We start from the raw sequence: 19,046 nt of genomic DNA, 5'->3' as shown, positions 1-19,046 counted from the left end.
ACGGTGTCTCTCAAGATAAAAGTGATATAACTAAGTAGAAGAACAAGTGTTCAAATTTTTAATAATTAAAAACAAAAATTAATATTCTATATTCTTAAAATATCAAATACAATTCTTTTAACAATTTTTTTTTCAAGTATTAAGAATATAATTTATTTATTTTAATATTGCCAAACTCAATAATAATCCTTATAGCCAATTCTCCTATTTGGTAAGAGATTTATTGTGAAGGATAGAAAATGTTAAGCCTCTTAAGTGAATTGTCAAAAAGGGAAAAAAAAACCCATATGGTTAAAAATTTATCAAATATAATTAATAATCATAGATATTTCGTAATTCATAATAATAATACAACTGAGAAATAACATTTACTTGAATTGGGAGAAAATGTATACTTATTTCAATCTTTTTGTTTCAAAAGAGATTCGTCTTCAATTATTATCTAAGAAATATATTTTTATGTTAAATAAAAAAACAATGTTTGTTAAAGAAATTGCAATATTGTTACAAAGTAGTAATTACTAATTAATGATTATTTTAAGAAGATCTTGACCATTAACTTTTAAGTTAGGGAGCTTACTTAAAAAATATCCAAAAGTATCTAAAACTAATGGCAAAAACTCTTGTAAAGTAGTATGAATTAATTAATACAAGGATCGCATAATAATTTATCATTTACCTCTATTTTGACTATTTTTTAGAAAGCATCGATCGATGATATGGGTGCAGCATGAGTTGCTTACGTGTCTCCATCTCATAGTGAATGTTGAACATCTAGAAGACAGATAACGATGAAGTAATGTAGTACTAAGTTTTAACTAGTAAAAGTTGAATTGGATTGTCTATGGTTTGTATATATATTTATTTACAAGAACTCGTAAAAGATGGTAAGAGACTAATAACAATAGATTTTCTAACACGTTTATTTACAATATTTTTATCATCCATTAAAATTTATTAAAAAAATAAAAAATATAGATGAGATTTATTAAGAGGTGAAATTAAAAAAAAAAGTTTAGAAACTGTAAAAATATGAATAACACTCTTTAAATAAGGAGTAAAACTTGAAAAGAAGTTTTATCATTGAAAAATTATACTTATACAACAAAATGCACAATAAAATATACAATTAAGAGAGAAAGAGAAAAGAAAAAAGAAAAAAAATAAATTATAATAGATAATAAGATAAATGAAAAAGATAAATACAAAATATAATATTTTATAAATTTGTGTACGAGTATCACTTTTCATTCTCATATTGCTAGTTGTTAATTTCTATTTTGATCAGATAAAATTATCTATATCTTTCGATGAGACTTGTAAGGCCATAAGCTTATTGTCTCTCAATCAATAGAAAAGTCATTTAAGCCGTTATATTAGCATTGCAATATTTTTAATTGTAATAATACTAGGTGGTATTTTTTTTTTTGTAAGAGTGTTACTTGCGGTCTCTTAACACATATTTTTAATAATATTATTTTTAAGAAGAGTGGTAATTGTAATAATATTTTTTTTACTACATTCTTTATTTTTGTCTAAAATATCAAAAATCACAAAATTATGAATGGATAAATATAATATGAGATCCATTAAACTTTATAATTTTTAATAAATTTTAATTAATAATAAAACAATATTATATCTTTTTATAAAGTTTTCTATAAACCCTCTTACCATCTTATAAAAATACTAAATAAAAGAAATGTGTTGAAAAAAGTATCTTGGTATTATCTCTCTTTCTTATTCCTATGAACATCCACTCTAATCTGTATCTCATGATGCATACTAATCAAACTTTGTTTTATTGCCAACTCATTGGGTGATTCATTATAATATGTCATGTCATCCACTTTCCCTCTTATGCAGATGTGTGTTAGAGTGAAGAAAGAGGTTGACATTAACAAATCATAGCATAGCAGAAGAAGAAGAAGAAGAGATACATAGAAAGAAAGAAAAAAAAAATGAGTTTGAGGGAAGACAATGAAGAGGGAAGGGATCTGAAGAAGCCATTTCTTCACACGGGAAGTTGGTATCGTATGAGTGGGAGACAATCCAGTGTGTTCGGTTCCACACAGGCCATTCGTGATTCCTCCATCTCTGTCTTTGCTTGTGTTCTAATCGTTGCTTTGGGTCCAATTCAGTTTGGTTTCACTGTAAGAATCTCTTTTTCTTGCAAAGTCAATGACAAAAAACATATGGGAAACTTAAAAAAAAAAAATGATTTTTGATCATTTTATGACAGGCTGGTTACACCTCACCTACACAATCTGCTATCATCAATGATCTAGGCCTCTCAGTCTCTGAGGTATTTTGAATCATGAATGAGAATTTGAGAATGAGTTTTGTATGGGCAAATGTTAGTTGTCACTATTGTTAGTTTTTAATTAGCGAAGGAATGGAACTCGCGATCTCTCCCCCTTTCATTCTCCCCTCACCATTAGACCAACCTTATATCACTGAGTTTGTGTTGATTTGTTTCATTTTGGTTTCTTGTTTTTTGTGTTTCACAACTTCATTGTACTTTGTTGTGCAGTTTTCTTTGTTTGGTTCTTTGTCCAATGTGGGTGCCATGGTTGGAGCAATTGCTAGTGGTCAGATTGCTGAGTACATAGGGCGCAAAGGGGTACCCCTTTTTTTTCTCTTTTTTCTATGTGTATGCTTTTCCTTTAACTGCAATATTTGAGTTTGAGGGATGAGACTAACTCAATGGTCAACGGGTTACAATTTCTTGTCTGAAATTGCAGTCTTTGATGATTGCATCCATTCCTAATATTATTGGTTGGCTGGCTATCTCATTTGCAAAAGTAAGTTTGAATCATTTTAATATTTTATTTTCCTCTATTCATTTACCCAAAATCACATTAGTTGGTATTTTAATGTGGTTTTAGATGATTTAATGTGTATCCAAACACACACTTATTTAGTAAATATATTTGGTCATGATCCTGAGCTTGTCTTGTTGACATGTTTTTCATCTTTCAGGATTCTTCTTTTCTTTATATGGGAAGATTGTTGGAAGGGTTTGGTGTAGGAATAATATCTTACACGGTAATTTTAAAATGTTTTTGCTTTTGCTAATGTGGGCTTAATTCAGTTATGTGTGACACAATTATTGAGTGTTTAAACTTCAAATTCACAGGTGCCTGTGTACATAGCTGAGATATCACCTCCAAACTTGCGGGGGGGTTTGGTTTCAGTTAACCAGGTTGGTTGATACCACCAAGACATTGATGATTTAATGCTAAATTTTAACAGTTATTAACATTTCCTAGGTTAGTGATCTTTATTTTTTCTTTTCTGCATAGCTCTCTGTCACCATTGGAATTATGCTGGCATATCTGCTGGGGATTTTTGTTGAATGGAGAATCCTTGCAATTATAGGTAATACACTATAAGACTAGGCAACACAGTAATTAAATTACCCAAAATGGATTTATGTTTCCTGTAACTATCAAATGTCATAAAACTAAATTTGGAGATTTTTAGATATTGTCACACATCAACTAGAGATATGAGTATATGACTAATGTAGTCTTTATAGAGTCTGGGTAATCTTCACCTTGCAAGCTAGTTTTGTGAGGTTGAGTTAGGCCCTAAGCTCAAATTTAAAGTTGGTTTCATATTCTATCTTAGATCTCTGTTATATGGCCCACCCATTTTTGTCTATGCCCTAGATGTATATTCCTAGGCATGAGAGGGTGTTGGTATTGAGCCATCCACATGTGTCCATGCTCCGTGTGAGGGGGGGTGTTGAGATCTCTACATTGACTAGACTCTAGAGATATGAATATTGCAGTCCTTATAATAAAGGTTAGATAATTCTCATCTTGCGAGCCAACTTTGTGAGGTGTAGTTAAATCTGAAGTCCAAATTCGAATATTAGTCAACTCGGTTGTCATTATATCACAATATGAACATTTCTCAGATTTAGTCCAAATTTGGAGTGTTGGGACTTGGGAGGGTTAAATCCCATGCAATGCTTCAAATCATCTGAACAATAAAGAATTACATTTGTTGACCTCTATGTCCTTGCTCTCTTGCAGGAATTTTACCCTGCACAATATTGATACCTGCCCTGTTTTTCATTCCCGAGTCTCCTAGATGGCTGGTAAACTTTATGAATTGGTATTCTTGAGTGTCGTCCAATATGTGTTGACAGTTTCTAAAAGTGAATTTGTTTTGTTGAATATAGGCAAAAATGGGAATGACAGAAGAATTTGAAACTTCCTTGCAAGTGCTCCGAGGCTTTGATACTGATATTTCTGTTGAAGTGAATGAAATTAAGGTAATAAGCATTCATCAGTTTTGTTCCAATGCATGACCCTCATATTTCCTATATTTTTATTTACCATTTAATGTATCCTAAAATTGACTTTTTATGTGGGAGTCATTTTATTCAGAGGGCTGTTGCTTCAACAAACACAAGAATTACAGTTCGATTTGCAGACCTCAAACAAAGAAGATATTGGCTTCCCTTAATGGTATTCCTTATCTATTATCTAGAATCATTAGTTTCAGAAATCCATCTGCTTTATGGAGTTGAATTGCGTAATAAATTGGCAATGACTATTAGAGCCTAACCACTTTTTACTAACTCATATATCCTGTAGATTGGAATTGGACTGCTAATTTTGCAACAGCTTTCTGGAATTAATGGTGTTCTTTTTTATTCCAGTACCATCTTTCGAAATGCTGGTAAGCTATGCTGATTTCTTGTTAATAATCTAAAGTAATATACCTGGAGCAATATTAGGGAACCATGAAATATTTCGGCCAGAGTTGATATCTCATGTTTCTATGGCTTTCAATAACACTCTTTTCTGTCAAAAACAGTGAATTAGAATGATTGTAGGAGATTAATTTAAATTTTCAAAAAACAGTTAATGAAGCCTACAAGTGTATGGTAATTAATAGTCACCTTAATGATCGGAATTTTCTTTTATGGGGTCATCACAAAGAACCTAGCTTATTTTTCTGATTTCTTCTTGGGATTTTCTCATGTTATTGATATTGATCTTACACATGGAAAAAGGCATGGTTTTTTGGTTGGTTTGTGCTTCAGTTTTCAATCTGTTATATATAATAAAATTATCCTTTTTTCTCATCATTTCAACACATTAAACAGGAATCAGTTCAAGTGACGCGGCAACATTTGGAGTTGGTGCTGTTCAGGTTCTGCTGAGACAAGATTTCTACTATTTTTTCTGTTGTCCAATATTCTCAATTCATAACTTAACAAATATATACATGTCATTCAGGTTCTTGCCACCAGTCTAACTTTGTGGCTGGCAGACAAATCTGGTCGCCGGCTTCTCCTTATTGTGAGTCTGAACTTTTCTATCATGTTTAATCATGTGTGACTACTTGTTTGGAGGATTAGAAAGAGAATGACCAAATCTTTCATTGTATTGCAGGTCTCTGCAACTGGAATGTCTTTTAGTCTCTTAGTTGTTGCAATCACATTCTACATAAAGGTAACAATATGTTTTATTTTGTTGCTCTATACATATCATACACTGTTTTATTATAATCATGTACGTGTCTGCTCATGTGTGTGGGTACCACAGCCTCTCTGAACAATTTACCACCTTTTTTTATGTTTTTTTTTCTTCTGAAATTTGATCCCAGGCTAGTATATCAGAAACTTCTTCCTTGTATGGGATATTGAGCACCTTGTCGCTGGTTGGAGTCGTGGTATGTAAATCCATGTAAATTTATTATGAAAATAAGATGTTTTTGACTGCTTGTTCCCTAACTATTGCATCTTAAACTTCCAATTCTTTCAGGCCATGGTTATTGCATTCTCTCTTGGAATGGGAGCTATGCCATGGATTATAATGTCTGAGGTACCATTTTTATGGTTTTACATTTTAGGCTTTTATTCCCAAAGTATAGGAATATGCAGCAACAATGATACATGTGACAATCTTATGGGTAAAACAGTAATCTCAAGAGATGATGTGCTACCATTTTGAAGATGAATCAATGCTGCACAAGTCACTAACATCTTTTTGCAGATCATGTATTTCATGAAAAAAAAATTCTTTTGTATGGTTATAACAGTTGCATGTAACACAAATTGTGGAAATAGAATTAGTAGTGTGCATTATTGGTTGCATTTGAAGTCGCAGTCAAAGTTAATGTGTTCAATATGGCATATCACAGATTCTTCCAATAAACATTAAAGGCCTCGCGGGAAGTGTGGCAACACTTGCCAACTGGTTGTTTTCCTGGTTGGTTACATTGACAGCAAATATGCTTTTGGATTGGAGCTCTGGAGGTTTGTGTGCATTAATGCATGTATTTTCCTTGGATTTTTATTTTATTTTATTTTTTAGTTAACCAGAAGCTGCCTTTGTTCTTGTCAGGAACCTTCACCATATATGCAGTTGTATGTGCCTTGACTGTAGTATTTGTTACCATTTGGGTCCCTGAGACAAAGGGAAAAACTATTGAAGAAATCCAATGGTCTTTCAGATGAATTTCCTTCTCTAGCAGTTGCTTTTTTTTTTTCCTTTCACAAGCTGATTTAAGAATTTCACATTTTAATGTATCTGGGATTATCGAGTGATCCAAGTATTCATTTGATTCCTTCACTTGAAAATGGGGATCCTGTACCGGCGATAAGTTCTTTGATGTTTTTTTGTATGAGTTGGCTTCTTGAACATTCACTTAGACTAGTGCTCCTGCTGTATGCACCTTGAATTGTTCCTCATTAATTCAATTCATTTTTATGTTCTTCTGGTTTGTCAAAAATGGAAGCCTAATCAGTATAATTTTGCACAAAACTTAGATGCAAATCTTCATGTGCTTTAGGTACTGCCCTCTAGTCAGAATTGAAATTTCATCTCAATAATTTGCATAATAAAAGTTTACATTAAAATATCAGCTTTGATTAGTGAGGTCTAATTGGAGAACACTGTCAAAGGCAGCTAAGGAACTTTATATGTATTTCAATGTGTCAAGAGGGCCATATATTGCTAAAGGAATTTATTGTTGCATTTAAAAATGGAGGTGCAGATTTTAGTGTGGCTACCGTTCTAGTGAAGCTCAAAACCTGTCAGGATATAAGCAGAAAAACTGTAGATTGTAGTATTTATTTAGATTTTCATGCATTATATTTATAAAAGCAAAAAAGAACATTCAATTAATTTTGTCATTACTAGTATGCCACCGGTTACTTCTCTCTCGTGGTTGATAAGGAAGGTCCCCTAAGGCTTCGTATATTTTAGCAGTAGGAAGCAATTAAACAGCCTTCTAAAGGAGGGAAAAAAATCCTTCAGGGAAACGTGTTTCCGGTTGCGTTTTTTGGGTGGTTGCGGCAAGTGAAAGTTGTAACAAAGTGAAAAGGAAAATGTTGCACGGACCACTCCATGCTATTCTATACACATAAGGAGAGAAAGAGAAAGAATTGTAGATATGATATGGATGTATTAGAAAAGAGAGATAATAATAATAATAATAAATATTAGCGAAGTGTTTGTAAAATAATGGTGTCCATATATCATCATTCAAGTGAAAAATGTCTTAGGCTATGCTTTCTTTTTGTGGTTTGAGGCAATTAAATAGGAGTCGTACTACTACCTAGGTAAGCAATCTCTTTCAAGGGAAATGTGTTCCAAGTCATGCCTTTTGTTTGGAGTATTACCAATAAATTCTCGGACAACACTCTTTTTAACATAGTACTTCCTATTCTTTTGGGAAAAACTTATTGAAAATTATAAAATTAGGAGTGGAATTTATTAAAAAAGTAGAGTCATCAAATATTGTATTTCTAATAAATATCAAGCAATAATAAAAAAAATGTGTCTAAAAGAGTATATTTTTCAGTGTTTGGTGGCAAAAATATGCCAAAGAAATGGAGGGAGAGGTATGGAAATAGAAGGGAGCCATAAAAGTGAACATGTTTGCAGTATAAAAACAGGATGAAGAGAAAGAAAAAAAAAAGGGATGAATCTCACTCAAATTTATTTTTATTTTCACGCTAAAATGGAAAGAAATGATGAAATGCACAAAGGTTCTATCTATAATCCATTTTGCATGATGATATAATCAATTTTGCACATCGTGTTATCAATTGACACTCATATGCATTCCATACAAATGGATGAATACAATCTATGTGCTTCTTTTGTTTCATCCCAATCTCCAACGTTCCCTTGAAACATACCCCCACCCACCAACCTCATTAATTATCTGGCTATTCAAAACTGTTTCATTTGTATTTCTTTCCTATTTGTATCAAACACCTCTAAATTCACTATATTTTCACTTATTTTTATTTGTCTATTTCCATTTATCTTATTTCTCATTTATTTATTGAGTGCTTATATTTTGACAACCAAAAGTTTTAAACACTTAATTAACAATTCTTTTTTTTTCTCTGTTTTCTTTTCACACTATATTATCAATCAAATCAATCATTTATCTCTAATCTCTTTCTTTCTCTCTCAAGTTGTATATAACTCAAGGGTCGTTGAAGAAATATTTTTCTTATTTATCATATCAGTAATTTCTATTTTGTTCATGAAATGTAGTTTCTTTCCCCTCTCTTTTTTTTACTTCTTTTATGGTTGCAGCAAGTAAAATTTGTAACAAACGGGCTTTAAGCATGGGTTTGGTTTACAATTGTTTCAACACAACCGAAAAAGAAAGAAAACGTTACATATTTGTTAAATGGGATTGGGATGTGTGTTTGCATTACTTCCAACTACAGAATTCACGTGAAATGTACGTCACAGTAGCTTAACGCGTCATCAAACGAGTACTAGAAGTGGAAATGTGAGTTGTAACTACTACTTTTAAAGAACATGCATGAAGGTGTCTGCAACTTACCCTAAAACGAGAATGAGCACTCTTTGTCACGTTAATGTGATCCACATTTCCAATGATCCTTCTCGTTTTCACACAATATTCCATTGGTATGCGTAAATACAGGCAGGTCACGGAACACATTTCTATAGTTCGGGGCCAGTGCATGCTTAATTTGGGTGTTAAAAATTAGGCAAATTTTAACCAATATAAATTTTCTTAAAAAATATTTTTATAAAAATACATAAAATTATATCGTCCATATTTTTTTAATGTTATCTTATAATTTTAAGAATCAATATTTTTTTCTTTTAATTTTTAATCAATGCCCCAATCACAATCAATATTTTAAGGACATTTATTAGCAAAATCATAAAAAATGATTAAAAGTTTGAAGAAATTATTAGATAGACAGGTAGTGACAGCTGTGTTTTATATTTTAAAATTCAAGGGACAAAATGTAAACTTCATCAAACAAATTGATCATACACATGGTTCAGTTTAGTAGGAAAAAAAAAATGAGTTGGTGGTATGATTACAGAGACTCGTGTAATAGAAAACTATACCGCTACTTTGATTTAAATAAGATTTGGTCAAAATGTTCCAGCAAATTTGTGGTGGAAATTGCAACATCAACCAAGGCAAGAAAATTCTAAAGAAATGAAAAGTAATTACAGGCATTGCTGCACAATTTTAAGATGGAAAAAACCTTCGGCATGAGACTTCCAAAGGGAGTTCGACAGGAAATATTCATATTATAATGCACTTGATACAGAGTGAGAGACAAACACAATGTTTTTGGCTAAAACAAAACTAATGTATCCCGATGCTCAAAGGTTCCTCGTTGTGTAAAAATATGGGAGAGAATTATTGTACAGTCTTACCCTTACCCTTACATATGTAAAAGGAGTATTTTCGAATTCGAACCTATAATCAACTCCTTACCAAGGCACAACTTTATGACTAAAAAAATAAAAATTCATAAGTGCATCAGCAGGAAGAAAAAAAATTCAGGAATTCCCCATATCATATTACTCCAGATACATGAATTTAACCCAATGAAAATCCACAATCATCAAACACAAAAGAGGCAGTGAATTACACAATGAAATCTACAACAGAGAGAGAGACAATGGATCTGGAAACTAATGAAGGGTACCCTGAATTAAGTTGTAGCAGCCAGAGTATGTGACTGAGAACTGAACTGAACTATGATCACTATGTGACTATTTCCACAGGATACTTATGAATGCAATCTTCCCATGGTCCATTAGGAGAAGGCCTCACATTCCTCAGAGCCTGCCAAACCGCACTGTTACACTTGAAACCACTTCCAAACGCAATTTGCCAAATCCTGTTACCCTTCTTGATCCTCCCTTTGGCTTCAATGTAAGCCAACTCATACCAAATGGAGCTTGAGGAAGTGTTCCCAAATCTATGAAGGGTCATCCTAGAAGCCTCCACATGCTCAGGAAGCAGCTGCAGGTTCTTCTCCAACTCATCAATCACAGCCCTGCCACCAGCATGGATACAAAAATGATCAAATGCAAGCTTGAAATCCGGTATGTAAGGCTTCACACCAGCCTTAAATAACTTGTTCATCAGCAGAGTCACGAAAAACAGAAGCTGCTCACTAATTGGCAGCACCAGAGGACCAAGTGTGGTGATGTTAGTCTTCAATGCTCCACCAGCAATTGCCATCAAATCCTTAGACAAGGAAACACCAGTTTTCCCAGCATCATCCTGCTCCTGGTAAACACACCGGAACGCCTTGTCGTCGGCCCCGCGATGAGTCCTCACGACGTGGACAAGCCGGTACTTGGCCCTCCTTCGATCTGCCGGCTTGTTAGAGAGAAGCAGCGCAGAGCAGCCCACACGAAATAGGCAATTGGGAATGAGCATGGATTTCTTGTTCCCAAAGTACCAATTCTGAGTAATGTTCTCAGTGCTAACAACCACAGCATAAGTGTTCCTATGAACCTGCAAAAGGTCCTTAGCAAGATCAACAGCAATGACTCCAGCACTGCATCCCATCCCTCCCAAATTAAAGCTCCTAATGTTACCCCTCAATTTGTACTTATTAACAATCATGGCAGACAGTGAGGGAGTAGGGTTAAACAAGCTACAATTCACAATAAGAATACCAATATCCTTTGGTTTTATGTTGGTGCCTTGGAAAAGTTTATCCAAGGCACCGAACATGACCTGTTCCGCCTCGGCCCTGGCCGCGGCCATGGAGGGCTGGGGCGGAATAGAGTGCATGGCCTCGGGGACGTAGGTTTCCTCCCCGAGGCCAGAGCGTTCGAGGATCTTTCGCTGGAATTCCAGCGAGGAGTCCTCGAAGTCTCCCGTGAGGCGGGAGTGATCCATGAAGCTACGGAAGGGGGCCTTGAGGTGGTCGGCGGGGCGGAAGCAGGCGGAGTCGAGGAGGTAGACGGCGCGGGGGCGAGTGACGGCGTAGAGAGTGAGGCCGAAGACGAGGACGGCGGAGCAGGTGAGGATGGTGAGGAGGTTGTACTGGAGGTGGAGCCAGAGGTGGCGGAGGTGGTCGATGTCGGTGGTCTGAAAAACCTGAATGAGCGTGACGAGGATAAGAGGGACAAGGAATAAGGTTACGAGGTTGGAGATCAAGTAGTGGTAACCTAATTTCACGTACTTGAGATTCACGCTCTGGAGAAAATCTGGGAGCACCATTCTGCTCCTGTGTTGGATCTGAACTCCTCCAACGGCGCCTTCTTCTTCTCCACTCGTCACTGTCATCTTCGGAGGAATAATGTGAATGTGGTTTTTAATTAGTTTTGGTTCCTGTCTTTCTATTGATTTATAATAATAATAATGACGAGTACAAATTGGTTGAGAAAGAGAAAGAGAAAAACAAGTTATGTTAAGCGTTGCCGAAATACCAAGGTTCAGAGATTGGACTGTTGCGAAAACGGTTATGACACTGTTCCGTACACTGAGTGGCACCTGAGATGAGACTCAAATCTAGTAATCATCATTCTTCACTAAGCTTGCTTGGTATTGGTACTGAAAGGAGACCAACCAAACCAATGTGCTCCTCTGTGACCCTCACGCAACTAATCACTCTTTTTCTTTTTTCGGATTTAGGGATCCGTCCGTTTAAATCAACACTAAAATTAAATATTTTTTTTTAATTCAAGATTTCTTTTTTCTTTTAATATATTATTTGTATAAAATAAATAAAATATTTTTATTTTAACGATACTTGTTTCATATTTGAGAATTAACCAAGATTCAAATTTAGACTATTAGGTGATTAAGGTTGTTGCATTTTGTGTCAGTTCCAAATTTTCATCTAGTTCACTTTTTCTTTTTTTTTTATTCTACAGAAATGACCCTTGCTTAATAAAATGCTTCTGTTTCCGTAACGTTTTTCTTATTATTATTTTATTTTTGAAATTAAAACTATCACGGTTAATAAATGTATGGTAATTGATGACCGAGTCAGAGACAAGGAACTCAACTGAGCCCAGATATATATTTTACTACTAATACACAAGTGGGGGAAAAAATATAGGAAAGAAAACAAGTTACCCATATAATTCAAAATCCGGACTTTGAAAGCCTTGGAAGGGATGATGTTAGTAAACTGTGGCCAGCAGAAATCGTTGATTTCAATTAAATTGCCAAACTAGAAAATTGTTGATTCAAAGGACAAAACGATTTTTTCAAATCTATGGGAAGACAAGTTCAGCAACGTTACGTCATTCATGTCATTTTCAATGTGTTATCAAATTAATAATATATAAACCACACTTTTTTGGGGGAGGTTTTTTTTATTTTAAAAAAAAAATGACACGTTTACCTTCATAAACTCTTCAATAGACTAGACTTATCAGAAACATGTATCTACTGAAATTTAATTTGATAATAAAAATAAAGTAAACGTAACTATCAATACTCTTATATAAGATAAAGAATAACAATAACGTAATTCTTATTACTTGATCGCACTTTGAATTTGATAGAGACTGGAAATAAATGTGATAGAGTAAATGCCAGGAGGTATCTAGAACTAGAAGTAGAGAAAATGGAATACAGGTCACCTCATTAAATTATGGGGGATTCTTGACAACAAAAAAGCCGCCATGCTTTACAAGTCAATCCAGGGAAATACCAACAACCGGCGTCAATATTGGCAAATTACCTTCATAATTTAAATGCATAAAATTATTTTAAGTAATTCAAAAGGGAGCATGATTAATATGTAGAAGAACCCAAAATCAAAGATTTGGGTTACCCATCATATGCCGTAAGAGGATTTTTTTAATACATAATTTATTCTTTGATTTTCTATAATTCAATCATGCTTTGCCTTTTCACAGTCGATGACATATCTGACTAACTCCTCCGCGGCCAAAAGTGTCCAAGAAGAAAAAATTACAACAATATCTTCGATGACATCCGTAATTACAGTATGAAAGCATTTCAAACCACCCAGCCTCCATTTTTCAATATGTATCTGAATCTGAATAAATTCATTTCCCATGACTGGAGATGTCAACATGCAATTCTTATTCTAATAGACCGATTAATAGTCGCAATACAGTCTTATGTTACTAATAAAATATGGCCCAATTGATTAACTAGGATCAGAATACCCAATAATAGTTCAGGTGTAACTGCCACACGGTACATGCCAGCCTACACATAACTATGACCAGAAAAGACAGCAATGAGTTTCGAAAAATGTTGAGAACAAAGGTTAAGATTCTGATTCACAGATTAAGCCAATACTTAACACTTAGCAGTCCTACAAGGTGGAACGGTAGCTCAAGCTACAGGGCCTCCTTCAACAGTTTTTCAGTCAGAGCTTTGGGGAGTCCCATCACACTGTCGGTTGTCCCTACCTGCAAAATGCAAATACAAATTCATTTAGAATTCATTTACTATTGATAGGAACCAGAAAGTAAAATGCCAGCAATCTTGTCCCAGTAGGAGACCAGCTAGCCACATCACCTGCATTAGACTTGGGCAGGCCATCAGCACATTTATACCAATTAATTTATTAAACTACATTAATTTAGGCAAACATGGAAGTTTCACCAAGATTTCAGGATAATCAACATGCAAATTCATCCATGTAGTCAATCACAACTAGTGGGAAAAGGCTTGGTTGTCATTGTCGTAGTTTGCTTCAGTTTGAGGGTTGAAGAAATTCATAGCTAAATTAGATATGCTCCAAACACAAATCTCTAACCAGCAAAACTTAAGCAAATTTGATATTCCTTTTTAAAAGCAACAAAAATATAGTTCTAAATGGTGAAAACTGAATAATGGAATACTGTTACTTCATACTAATGAACAGTTAATTGCTTGGAATAAACTAAACTATTAGTGTGCAGACAGGGCCATGAGTTTGATTTGTCCTTGTCCCCCAGGATCAATGCAGCATGTCCCCCTATGACTACTACTAAGATACACTGACATTCCAAAGTATGAAAGAGGAGGAGTCAACCAACCACTTCTTTGACAAATGGCAATACTAAAGGATGTTCTATTATCAGCCCCCCAGCAACATTGAGAGTAATTCCCTCATCAACCTAAAAAAGAAAAAAAGGATTAAAAGCATATTATGTTAGTTACTCAACTAAGCAACAAAAGATAGTTCCCACCAGAAGCACTGCCTGTATAAGAAACATCCACAAAACAACCCATTACAATAAACAATACATACCAGTTTCTCAATGATCTCATCCGGTATTTCATTGAAATATATCTGTAAAACATCATAAGAAAAAATCAATTTACACACTGGACGAGGGAGAGTGCACACTCATATGTGGCCATGAATATTACTGTGCCAAGAAACATAAAACTGAAGGTGCACAGGTCCAACTTTGAAATAAACAGGTTTCTCTCATTAGTATTGTGAGAAAAGGTCAGAATAATCAAGAGTTATTATAATAGAGGCTTTGAAATTGTTATGGAAACAGAAATCAGCAGGAAAGTGGGAAAATGAAGCAGCGCAAGTTGTACAACTATAATGGAAACAGAATAGTGGGAGCTGGGAAAACAAAATCTCACATAGGGTATTAATGATATTGATGGGATTGTCATTTAGCATGCAGTACTTGAAAAATGTAGATAATTGATATTGTACTTTTGCCGCTCAGGCTTCATGAGTGAACCAGTCAATTTTTTGCACCAATTAAAAAACTGATGGCTCATAGCTCCAAACTAGCACGCCTAATGCCATCTTTTCTTGCTTTACTAATCACTACTAATGACTTTTCACTGTAGCCAATACGTTGAAAATTTTATCCCTTTTAAGGTGGAGAGCAAAGCTCATATTAGATTCATTTAAGGTCATGTAGGTAATGCAAGCCAGCTGCTATCCCAACATAGGATCATTCACAGCTGGCTATTTGGAAATGGATATTTTACATTGAAATAGCCAAGGTTATAACTTAGAACCACTTTTTGAGTTTTGATGTCACCATTTTATCAGAAAAGTAGTGAAACTTTGTGCCTAATTATTAGCATAGTTGAAATTAAAGGACACGGAGTAAGCGTTCCTGGTTGTTTATTAGACAAGTATTGGTATCACATTGGATACAGGATCAATTTTGGAATTTTGGTTGGACAAAACAGGAGACAGACTAAATAATAACCACCCAGGATAGCAAAGATAGGAGAGAAAAGCACCTCCACACGATCCGAATCTCCTTTTCTCAATCCTGTTTTGAGGTTAGTAACTAGTACAGATCCCACAGTTGCAGCATGCCTTCCAGAATAATCTGAAATTGTATACAGATCCATTAAATATGAATATAGAAGGTGATTAGAAGTTCATAATCACTGGAGAGGTGAGAGAAAGAGAGAGAGAGAGAAAGGAAACAAGTTATTAGTTGATAAATGATAGGAATGTAACATTAAGCAGACCTTTCAAGAATTGTCGAGCTTCTTCTTTGCTTGTTGGTTTTTCCCTAATCACACCTTCGTACACCACCACCTCCAAATCACATTTGAAAATGAATGTAAGCCATAAGCAAACTTTGACTTGGAAAAAAAGAAACTTGACAATTTCTGCTACAAACTAGTCTTGTCACCATAGGCCATTTATTAATGAGGTAGCAAGCACAAACTTGCAATTTTGGGCATTACAGAGAATGGAAGTCATTTAGAATTTCTTAATACAAGGAATCAATTCGTTTAGACACTGGACATATTTTGGATTATTAATAAACACTAGTCAATAGCCCATGAACAAAAAAAAAACTTATTTATTAGCATCCACCAGAAGCATGGGAAAGGAGGGAGATTGTTAGGGAGGAAGCAACGATAGTATTATTGAACTCTTACTGACTTTACCTTCAAAAAAAATTTCTTTAAGATGTTGCTTATGCATAGTGATGTTTTGAAGACATACAACGGCAAACTAGAAAAGGAGTAATAAGAGGAATATGATGTATACTTGGTCAGAGGTAATTAATAATGTTGGCTCAGCTTCCTTTAAGTAGTCATCAACAGGGAGCCTTTGTAAGATGGCTTCTGCCTAAGGAAAAAATTGTGAGTGTCTAAAATAAGTCCCAGAGTATCAACTGCACAACTATGAGAGAACAGAAGCATTTTATAAATGTGTAACAATTACATGACCTCACCAGGTGACAACTTCAAACAGAGAATGAAACAAACTGAATCCATGGATTTATTTTTTTTAGAAAAAATAGAAACCACAGACGTGACAGTCAAAAACTACAAGCAACATGATACCCAAGAACTTACTGCTATTAGGTATTGCTCTTAACTTATTTTATAAGGAGCAGAGTAGTCAATAATGCAAACATGTCTTGAACCAAACAGAAGCACACAGAATCAGAACCCCAATATCAACAAGTAAAGAGCATAAAACCTCCACTTTTGTATAAAATTTCAAAGAACACCATTGCAATATTCATTCAAAATGTTAGAAGAAAAGTAGCTTAAGGATACTATCATGAATTTTGATAGTTCCCTCGGATATACGGATGAGAAATGAAAAGATAAAAACTGAAATGTTTTATGGTAATTTCACCAGACAGCATTTGGTCTGTACTTATGGAAAGGTTCATATTTCTTAATTTCTTCCTAAGAATGGCCAAAGAACCTGGATCTGTAATGTACAAACTGAAGTACACACTACATCCTCTACAAACTGTACGTCCTCAATTAATAAATGGCCCAGGTGACAAAGACCCTAACAACCACCAAAACTTAACCAGGGGAAATGCAACATACTGTGTCAGCTGCAATTAAAATAGTGGGTTCATCAACCCTCTGTTGATTAGTGGTGGTCTGAAGTTTAGATATAATGGCATTGGCCTGACACATGCAATTCACATTCATAATCAGAGAACAATTGATCTTAAAGCACACCCTTCCGTTAAAAGACAGAAACGGCACCAAAACAGTTGACATCAGAAAGCAGTTATAGCATATCTTTCTAAGGTTTCTCTACTCTAGCAGAATTAGTACATGTTCAGAATCAATTATTTTGAGTAAACCACTATTATGGTCCCTGAAAGTATATAATGCTGTCAAATTTAAAAGTAGAGAAACCCCAAATAAGTCCCTGAAATTTTCAATTGTTTCATTTAGGTCCCTAAGCTCAATCACACACTATCATTTTGGTCCATAAACATATATTAACATCATCACTTAAGTCACACATTTTTTTAAAAATTTTAAATTAACGTGTTTGACGAATTGCACTTTCTTATTTGGAACTTTCTTAGTTTCAGAAACTAATGTAACAGTGTTAATGAGTTATACACTTTGAGAACTAAAACGGTGGATTACTCCGGTTGGCTTTAAAGAAATAATTACTCATTTATTTATAAAAGGTCTTGTAGAAAAATTACTAATAAAAAATAATCTCACACCTCATTCACATGATTAAAACAAACAAACAAACCTTGGCTTCGGCGAGAGCCATAACTAAGTCTTCTGGAGTTTCCTTTCGGATGCTCTTTTCATCAATATCTGCAGTCTATATGAGACAGTCACTGAAAATTAAAACTAAGCTAAACCTAAAGGTACGATGAAACATAGAGGATATGGAGCAACCATTATCGTGAATAGGTATCCCATTTCGGATAATATCTTGCGGCGCGCGACGGAGGATGAGCCCAATATAATCTGAGTTAATAACGAGAAGGAGTGAGTAATGAAATGTGGAGAAACCCTAACTAACAGTAATAGTACCTTGAAGGAAGAAGCGTCCATCGCAAGCTCTCCGACGGAATCAAATGGAATTTGGAAGGGAAGCTATAACTAGAGAGTAACTGCAAGCGACCACATTTGGAATTTGGAATTTGGAAATTACAACTTTGTGTGTTGCGATCTGTTCTTACTTCTTTTATGGCCGTTTCTTTCTGTACTGTACGATTATACTGAATAATATGACAAAACTGAACTTATGTTTAATTACTTTAAACGTATTTTCACTTCCTATATATAATAATTAATGAATTTAATATATATATATATATATATATATATATATATATATATATATTACCAGAATAAAAATAAAATTCGTTTATTTTATATGAACTAAAAATAATAATTTCAGATATGAAAAATAAAGTAATTTTTTCATATAGAACAAAATCAAAACATATTATTCATTTTATTAGAATTAAAACATATTTAAGTTATTATGCTATTACATTTTTTTTTAATTTAATTGATTCACCTTATAATAAATTTAATTTATTTATTACTGAACGCATTCATTAATTGACATGAGATTATCTAATTTAATTAGGAATCTCAAATTCAAATCTTTAGAATTATTATACAACAAAAACAATTACATGAGATTATTTAATTTAGTTAGAAATCTCAAATTCAAATCTTTAGAGTTGTTATTAAAAAAAACAATTATGTCTCTAGTCATATTTTCTCTTTTAATTATTTTCTATTATTTTTCTTTTTGAACCAATCCTTTTGGGAGATTGATGCCTATTAAAACTTTTATTAATCTACTCTTCTGTTTAAAATGTGTTTGATTTCACTTTAAAGGATTGATTTAGTATCTAAATTTTTTTAATTTTAGATACATCTTTACATGTTTAATTTCACACTAAAGAATAATTTAAAATTGATTATGAGTTAAAATAATTTTGAAAAATTTTGTATGTTAAACTCAATTTTTTTTTATCAAATTTTACTTCTAATATAAGTTTATAATAAAACATTCAAATATAAATAATCTCACCCCAAAATTA

At 33.8% G+C, this 19,046-nt stretch overlaps 3 protein-coding genes across 6 annotated transcripts; 1 reads left to right on the top strand and 2 right to left on the bottom strand.

Moving 5' to 3' along the window:
- The first annotated feature begins 1,707 nt into the window (after window positions 1-1,707).
- LOC100793493 (sugar transporter ERD6-like 6) lies at window positions 1,708-6,739 on the top strand. The gene is made up of 19 exons (XM_014769742.3): window positions 1,708-1,724; window positions 1,867-2,153; window positions 2,243-2,305; window positions 2,534-2,623; window positions 2,745-2,804; window positions 2,983-3,048; window positions 3,140-3,205; window positions 3,306-3,381; window positions 4,044-4,108; window positions 4,193-4,285; window positions 4,401-4,481; window positions 4,611-4,695; window positions 5,126-5,172; window positions 5,259-5,321; window positions 5,415-5,474; window positions 5,629-5,694; window positions 5,787-5,846; window positions 6,166-6,280; window positions 6,369-6,739. Exons 2-19 carry the CDS (start codon window positions 1,962-1,964, stop codon window positions 6,479-6,481), a joined length of 1,461 nt encoding a protein of 486 aa, XP_014625228.1. The 5' UTR covers window positions 1,708-1,724; window positions 1,867-1,961; the 3' UTR covers window positions 6,482-6,739.
- Window positions 6,740-9,820: 3,081 nt separating this feature from the next.
- Window positions 9,821-11,917, bottom strand: LOC100816382 (3-ketoacyl-CoA synthase 4). The gene is made up of 2 exons (XM_003549389.4): window positions 11,715-11,917; window positions 9,821-11,571 (listed from the first exon to the last, which is right to left on the bottom strand). Exon 2 carries the CDS (start codon window positions 11,569-11,571, stop codon window positions 10,030-10,032), a length of 1,542 nt encoding a protein of 513 aa, XP_003549437.1. The 5' UTR covers window positions 11,715-11,917; the 3' UTR covers window positions 9,821-10,029.
- A 1,372-nt stretch (window positions 11,918-13,289) lies between these two features.
- On the bottom strand, window positions 13,290-18,200 carry LOC100792444 (maf-like protein DDB_G0281937-like). 4 transcript variants are annotated; one of them, XM_006600126.4, is made up of 10 exons: window positions 18,019-18,200; window positions 17,881-17,952; window positions 17,729-17,803; window positions 17,053-17,136; window positions 16,250-16,330; window positions 15,718-15,787; window positions 15,481-15,572; window positions 14,510-14,551; window positions 14,295-14,375; window positions 13,290-13,682 (listed from the first exon to the last, which is right to left on the bottom strand). In XM_006600126.4, the coding sequence occupies exons 1-10, from the start codon at window positions 18,037-18,039 to the stop codon at window positions 13,611-13,613; spliced, it is 690 nt and encodes a 229-aa protein (XP_006600189.1). In that variant the 5' UTR covers window positions 18,040-18,200; the 3' UTR covers window positions 13,290-13,610.
- Window positions 18,201-19,046: the final 846 nt, after the last annotated feature.

This window comes from Glycine max, chromosome 17 (assembly GCF_000004515.6).
Source record: "Glycine max cultivar Williams 82 chromosome 17, Glycine_max_v4.0, whole genome shotgun sequence".
Taxonomy (NCBI): domain Eukaryota; kingdom Viridiplantae; phylum Streptophyta; class Magnoliopsida; order Fabales; family Fabaceae; genus Glycine; species Glycine max.
This window is presented reverse-complemented; position numbering and strand designations above follow the sequence as displayed.